At 34.6% G+C, this 7361-nt stretch overlaps 1 protein-coding gene across 1 annotated transcript; it reads left to right on the forward strand.

The window, feature by feature from the left end:
* Positions 1-3137: 3137 nt before the first annotated feature.
* LOC125840507 (TPR repeat-containing thioredoxin TTL1) lies at positions 3138-7060 on the forward strand. Its single transcript, XM_049519480.1, has 7 exons — positions 3138-4310; positions 5165-5360; positions 5450-5631; positions 5708-6041; positions 6161-6365; positions 6449-6555; positions 6656-7060. Exons 1-7 carry the CDS (start codon positions 3388-3390, stop codon positions 6806-6808), a joined length of 2100 nt encoding a protein of 699 aa, XP_049375437.1. The 5' UTR covers positions 3138-3387; the 3' UTR covers positions 6809-7060.
* Positions 7061-7361: the final 301 nt, after the last annotated feature.

The following is a 7361-nucleotide window of genomic DNA, read 5'->3' on the forward strand; positions in this document are numbered from 1 at the left end:
ATTACATAATACATAAATTTTTTAGACATAAAATTCGTATTGAACTATATAGGTGATCTGGTCCAATTTCTTTTATGAAAATGAAAGATGTTTTTCAATAAAGCGTTTTCTTGCAAAAAAAAACAACAACGAATTTCTTACTTATTTTTCAATGCTCGCTAAGTAAAACAAATAAATATTATCTAAAATGTATTTATACATAATCTAACAAAATAATTGAAGTGGAATGAGGTGGACAATGGGGTTCAAAGTTGACGAGGGGTGGAATGGTCGAGGCCTCCAGGGTGGGGAGGCAATCATGGTCATCCAACTTTTCTCAGCTTGTATTTATGTCTTTTAACTTTGGGTGTGCAGAAATAGACACTTAAATTTATATAAAATTAAACAAAAGACATACATATCATATATGACATAATACACCAGTAACATAAATTGCCAGATACTAAAAGATGACTAACAAGCCTATTTATTTACCCATGCTATTAGGTTAAGGTGTGTTTGAGGATAGAAATGTGTCATCCATATCCAACACTCGAACTCACGACCTCTAATTAAGAAATGAGTAACTCCATCTACTACACCACATATTCTTCGTAGAGAGCACTATCCCTAAATGAAAACCTACCTAATGCGTGTACTGAACACCAAATGAAATATATATATAAAAAAATTCACTACACAAATCAAGTCCAAATGCTATTGTTAAATGTGCATGAAGCTTATGTTAATTAAAATAACATTTGTGCAAAGCTTTTTTTTACAAGACATGTTTCTAACATAGATGGATAAGACCATGAAAGTTAAAAAAAGAAGAAGAAGAAGTTGAAGTTATTTAATTAGAGGTAAATCCAAACATAGGATAAAAGAAGTACATGCATGATGTTATGTTTGTGCCCACAATGGTACATATAGTTACAGTTGGACCATTGAAGAAAAAGCCTGTAACATTTCTTATGGTAAGATTTACTATCATACCAATAATGCATATTATATGTTTGCACATATATATATACGTACTTTTCTCACTTAAAATAATTACTAATATACATAGATTCTCATCCTAGACACGTTACGGATAATTTAAAATTTATGAGTTTTAAATTTTAAGATAAAAACCTCATATATGTCGGTAAATTAGTTTGGGATTTTATTTTTATACATTTTATTTAGTATATTTCTTATATAAATATACATTTAGGTCAAAATTACTAAAAATCATCCCATGCACAAAAATTGAGACAAAAAGGACTCGGACTACAATGATATATATGATGGTACTTGACTTTCTTGATATGAGAAGTTGGTTGAAGAAGAGAGTTAAGAAGGGTGAGATTCCTTATGTTAGGGTGGGGCGAATAGTTCAGAGTGAAAAATAAACGTTAAGATAAAAAATACTGAAGTTACGTTGGACCAACAACTTTCGAAGAAATAGAAAGATTGGAGTTGAAGAGTCATAGTCAAAACAAGAATTACTCACTTTTTTTTTGTTGAATTATATAATGAACTCTATATCAACTCTTAATCTTACCTCATTAGGTCACTTGATCATAATATATTAATATGATTTGATGTAAATACTTGATACAAATAAGTTTATTCTCAACTCCACTCTATTTACCAAAATCGAGCAATATAGTCCTATTCAACATATATATTTTTTCCTTCATTGCCCTAGGTATGATTCAAAATTATATAGGGCAAAGATAATTGATATTATTTGTGCTAAATATTCACGAATAACCAAAATCGAGCTCAGAGAGAGAGAGAAAGGTATGAATATAATAGTCTTATGTTATGACCGCTTCCCAACTTACCGTCTTTATGCTATTACTATTATAATGTGAACGGTTCATGAAATTCGTCAAATCTTTCTCAATTATTTTAATCGGCTACTATATTATGTGTAGTGTATGCTAAAAGAAAAATACAATCCAAGGAAATGGTTAAGATTTTTTATTTTTAAAGGGAAAAATGATTTATCTTTTCATATGATTATCCAATACAAATTTGAATTAGTTGTATTAATGCGCTTCAAGTGAAGAATAAATAAAAAGTAGAGTAAACAAAATTTTAAAAAGAAGAAGAAACAGTGATGAAGTTGAATTGTTCTATCTTAACTATATGGTTAAAGTATTTGAGAATAGAAAAATTATTTATAAAAATGCCACTCTCAAAAATAGATCCTTCATCTCATAAATTCCAATTTAATCAGATTCTAATATTAATATTAAATGATTTAAAATCCCTCTACTTTAAATTAAAAAATTCAAGTCTTTATAAAAAAAAACCCCTTAATATATAAATTTAATCAAAATCTTTAATATAAATATCAAACTCAAAATTAATTATTATTTTTTTTAAAAAAGTTGAAGGTGTAGGATTATGAATATATATATATAAAAGAAACAAAATAAAAACAAGGAGTAGTAAATTATTGAGGAGGAAAAAGAGGGGTCAAAGGAGAAGAGTAATATATAAATTTAATCAAAATCTTTAATATAAATATCAAACTCAAAATTAATTATTATTTTTTTTAAAAAAGTTGAAGGTGTAGGATTATGAATATATATATATAAAAGAAACAAAATAAAAACAAGGAGTAGTAAATTATTGAGGAGGAAAAAGAGGGGTCAAAGGAGAAGAGTAAATGAGGGAGATAGAATGGAGGAAAACAAGAGTGACAAAGGCAAGGTTGTCTCGTGAAGCACCATCCCATGAACCCCCAACAAATTCTAGTTTTATAATGTATTGTACTGTATTATTTTAATAATATAATTAAATAGATTATATCAATTTTTCATTAATATATTATGGAATTAGAAATTTAGATGATGAATCCACAAGAAAAATAAAATATGAAATTGAGCTATTATAAAAATATAGGATAAAAAACACAATGAGAAGAAAAATACCGTAACCATATCGAATCGATCCTTACATACAATATGACTTTTTATTGTGTTATTTATCGATGGATTTAATCAAATACGATAAAATCAAATTGATGTAATAATCTAAACAAACATTATAGATATATCATACATTTTTAAAATGACAAGTAAAAATGAACACAAACCATAATATACATAAATCAACTTCTCTTTCTTCATCTTCTCTCTATAAAAAAAAAAAAAAAACTCCATTTCTCTTTCTCTCTCTTTCTTCCCAACGCTCGCATTCATTCTTTGCTTCTTCCTTTTATATATCACGAGATCCCCATCTCTGTTCCTCTCTTTCTTTCCCCCATTTTTTCCCTCTTTTACATGTCTTCTTCATACGCTTTCTTTCAATTGTTGAGGTTCAGTTCTTTATACTGAAACACTCGGCTTACTGGGAACTATTCAACTTCATATTTTTCCGGCAAAAGAACTGAAAGGGGTTTCGAAAATGTCGGAATCTGGAAGACACATGTCGGAAATAGGACTTGATGGGGTAACTGATCGCTTGAAGAACTCATTGACTTGCGTTGAAGATGGAAATGGAGTTGAAATTAACAAGCCCGATTTTCGAGAACTCGATCTGGGTTCACCTGTTTCTCCATTACGGAATCGACCGCGTGGATTCACCGCTACTACTACTACTACGACGACGACGACGACTACGACTACTACTACTAGTAGCAGTTCTAATTCATCTGGATCTGGATCGGTGTCGGGTCGGAATGGATCTCATTTGGGTCCGAAAAAGTCCGAATCCAGTCACTCCGGTGAGCTTTCAGGTTCAGTTGAGAGCTCACCGAAGGCGCGTGGGTTTAAGCCAGGTCACGCGCGGTCTTATTCCAGTGGTGGCATTGCCGTTAATTCACCTCCGTTAAATGTGCTTCCCACCGGAAACATCTGCCCGTCCGGGAAGATTTTGAAAACCGGCATGGCTAGTAAGTCATCGAAGTCTGACGTTTTAGGTTCTGGAACGGGTTATTACGGTCACGGAAGCATAATGCGTGGAGGTGCCGGTGTAAAATCTGGCGGCGGTGCTGTCGGTGGGGCTGATGCCGGTGCTACCCAGACGGCGAATTTGAGAGGGGTAATGGCCGGAGACACAATGAAAAGAGGAATGTTGAATACTGATCCAGAGGAGTTGAAGAGATTAGGAAATGAGAATTACAGAAAGGGTTATTTTGTTGAAGCTTTAAATCTGTATGATAAAGCTATAGCTATTTCTCCAGGCAATGCTGCTTACCATTGTAACCGGGCGGCAGCGTTGATCGGTCTGAAGCGGTTACCGGAGGCGGTGAGGGAGTGTGAAGAAGCCATTAGATTGGATCCATCATATGTAAGAGCACACCATCGATTGGGATCTTTGTTACTTAGGTAAGTTGAATAAAGTCTTAATCTTTAGAATGTTTATGAATGTTTTGCTTGTTGATTAGTATAAATCTTGGCAATGTGTGAATAATTTGTAGGTTATACATGTCTAATGCTACAATTTAACACTTCCTGTGTGTGATTTGACCTATAAGAAGTCCAAAATTTATGAACTTTGATGATTTGATCTTCACTTGTGCAAAGGGGATGCACTAAATGTAGTTGTTTTAGCCGATCTGGAGTTGATGGTTTGGCCTCTTTTGGATTGTTCTGGACATATTACTGTTACTTATTCCCTATGTTTGCCCAATTTTTTCTTTTTTCACTGTTACTTATTCCTTATGTTTGCCCATTTTTCACAGGACAGCCCATTTCTCACAGGGTTATCTTTCCACCATTTTTCCTGTTGTTTTACCCCCCTAAAAACTGTTTTTTCCTGGTTCTTAGCGGTCGAGACACTATGTTATTGTTCAATCTATTTGTGATTGCTGTAGTGGCTTACTTTGTGGTTTATTGATTATCTTTAGTAATCGGTGGCAACATCATCCTAGTTCAAGTTTATGTCTTATGATGACGCTTGTTTGCATAAATGCAATGGGTGTTAGCAGGCCAAGTGTTTTTGTAGTCATCTTTATTTCCATTTGACTTCAGCTAAAATCTATTCCTTTTCCAATGTATGTACCTCTAGTTAGATGTTGATAGTTTTTCCACTAACACTTCTATTGTTGAACACATAATTTTCTTCATGAATTCCCAGTTACATGCTTGTTTCAGCATCATGTGCGTCCTTATCTGAATTATGTTCTTGAAATTCACCTTGCTTATTTTGCATTGTGATGTAAGCAATCTAATTCTTGCAGTTTCGGGCAGGTTGAGAAAGCCAGAAGTCACATTTGTTTCCAAGGGCATCAGCCAGATCAAGCTGAGTTGCAGAAGTTGCAAGCAGTGGAAAAATATATTGGCAAGTTCACTGACGCACGAAGAGTTGGTGATTGGACAAGCATGTTAAGAGAAGTCAATGCAGCCATTGCTTCTGGAGCAGATGCATCTCCTCAGGTAAAGCAAGACTAGTGGTTCAAATGTGGAAGAAAATGATGCATGAAAGTTGAATGCTGATACTGAATTACTGAAATTGAATTTTACAGCTATTTGCTTGTAGAGCGGAAGCTCTTTTGAAGCTACATCAAGTAGAGGATGCAGAATTGAGCTTATCAATTACTCGGAAGCATGAACCATCTGCTGGATCACCACAGTCAAAATTTTTTGGGATGCTTTCAGAGGCATATGTGTTCTTTGTTCAAGCTCAGATTGACCTGGCTATGGGAAGGTCAGTATAGAATGATTTGCTAAGTTTTTATAAGGTTGTGCGGGAGTAAGAGAAGTTGGATCATGGATATTTGCAGGTTTGAAAGTGCAGTCAGTGCAGTAGAGAGAGCTGGACATATTGATCCTCGAAATATTGAAGTATCAGTTTTTCTCAACAATACGAGGTCGGTGGGACGGGCTCGTACCCGTGGCAATGATCTATTTAAATCCGAAAGGTATACTGAAGCTTGTGCTGCTTATGGGGAAGGTCTCAGGCGTGATTCTTCAAATTCAGTTCTCTATTGTAATAGAGCAGCTTGCTGGTATAAACTCGGGCAGTGGGAAAAAGCTGTGGATGACTGCAATCAAGCGCTCACTTTCCAGCCACACTACACTAAAGCCCTTCTTCGAAAGGCTGCCTCAAATACCAAGGTAACATGCCATATTAAAATCTTTTCTAGTATATGTGTTCCTAGAAGAATATTAATATATTATCGCTTGCTTGTTCCCTTCGTTGTGTAAAATTAATTTTAACTGTTAATCAATTATAGCTTGAGAGATGGGCTGAAGCTGTTAGAGATTATGAGGTTTTGAGGAAAGCGCTTCCATATGACACTGAGGTTGCTGAATCGTTATTCCATGCTCAAGTTGCATTAAAGAGATCACGTGGAGAAGACATTCACAATATGAAATTTGGTGGGGAGGTGGAATTGGTTTCTGGTCTCGAGCAGTTCCAAGCTGCGATTTCATCACCTTGTATGTTTTCCTGCACTTGTAACTTGACCCTCCTTATTCATTTTCTGCAATTCAGAGATTAATTATTATATTGGAAATTGCAGGTGCATCTGTGGTCCATTTTAAAGCAGCATCTAACCTACAATGCAAGCAGATATCCCCTTTCTTAGATACTTTAACCACCAAGTATCCTTCCATAAATTTTCTCAAGGTAATTTCTTTTAGCAATGCCTTGTCTTGCCGCAATTTCTGATTATTTTATATGCACAGCATACATAAACCTTATATTCATTTCCTCTTTTGTGTTGAAGGTGGATGTGGAAGAGAGCCCGGCAATTGCTAATGCAGAGAATGTTAGAATTGTACCAACATTTAAGATATACAAAAAGGGAAGCCGCGTGAAGGAGATGATCTGCCCAAGTCAAGAGGTGTTAGAATCATCGGTGAGGCATTACAGTATTTAAGTGCCATGATTGCAATGTCATCGTGCTTCTTCGTGTTCTCTCATCATTCCAATCACCCGGTATTCTTGCCATTACCTATGACAAAATTGAGCTACTACTACATAATAATCAATCTCATTAAGGAGCCAATGCAGCCAAATGCCAGCAACCTTCAGAGGGATTAGTTTAGTCTCCTTTTTTCCCTTTTAATTTATTCATTCATTGCTGTCTTGGTTCCTACTTCTTCCCATCTCCATTAATCTTTCTCTTTTCAAATCACTTTTCTTATTATAAAAAAAAAAAAAAAAGGCTGCCTGCCTGTCCTTAGTATAAACTTAAGTTGTGAGGAGAAATAGTGAACATTGTAAAATTGATTTTTATGGCCATTTTAAAGAGATGAACAAGTGGCTGTGGCTTTGGATGAGGATCATAAACATGTATATATATGATTATATATATACAAAAACCATTGGAGGGCCTAGTTGGGGGTTGGGGGGTTTGGGGGGTGGATGTATGGTGGCTATTTATGGTTTAGTGAAAGAAGGATGAATATGAAGATGTTATTGATACTATG

The sequence above is a fragment of the Solanum verrucosum genome, unplaced genomic scaffold, assembly GCF_900185275.1.
Source record: "Solanum verrucosum unplaced genomic scaffold, falcon-dt-bn FXZP01000277.1, whole genome shotgun sequence".
In the NCBI taxonomy this organism is placed as follows: Eukaryota; Viridiplantae; Streptophyta; class Magnoliopsida; order Solanales; family Solanaceae; genus Solanum; species Solanum verrucosum.

Excerpts from the sequence above, each read along its gene's own strand:
- LOC125840507 (XM_049519480.1), top strand. The coding sequence starts at position 3,388 with ATGTCGGAATCTGGAAGACACATGTCGGAAATAGGACTTGATGGGGTA. Across the intron at positions 5,361-5,449 it reads GAGCAGATGCATCTCCTCAG|CTATTTGCTTGTAGAGCGGA; the intron begins GTAAAGCAAGAC and ends TGAATTTTACAG. Across the intron at positions 5,632-5,707 it reads ATTGACCTGGCTATGGGAAG|GTTTGAAAGTGCAGTCAGTG; the intron begins GTCAGTATAGAA and ends GGATATTTGCAG.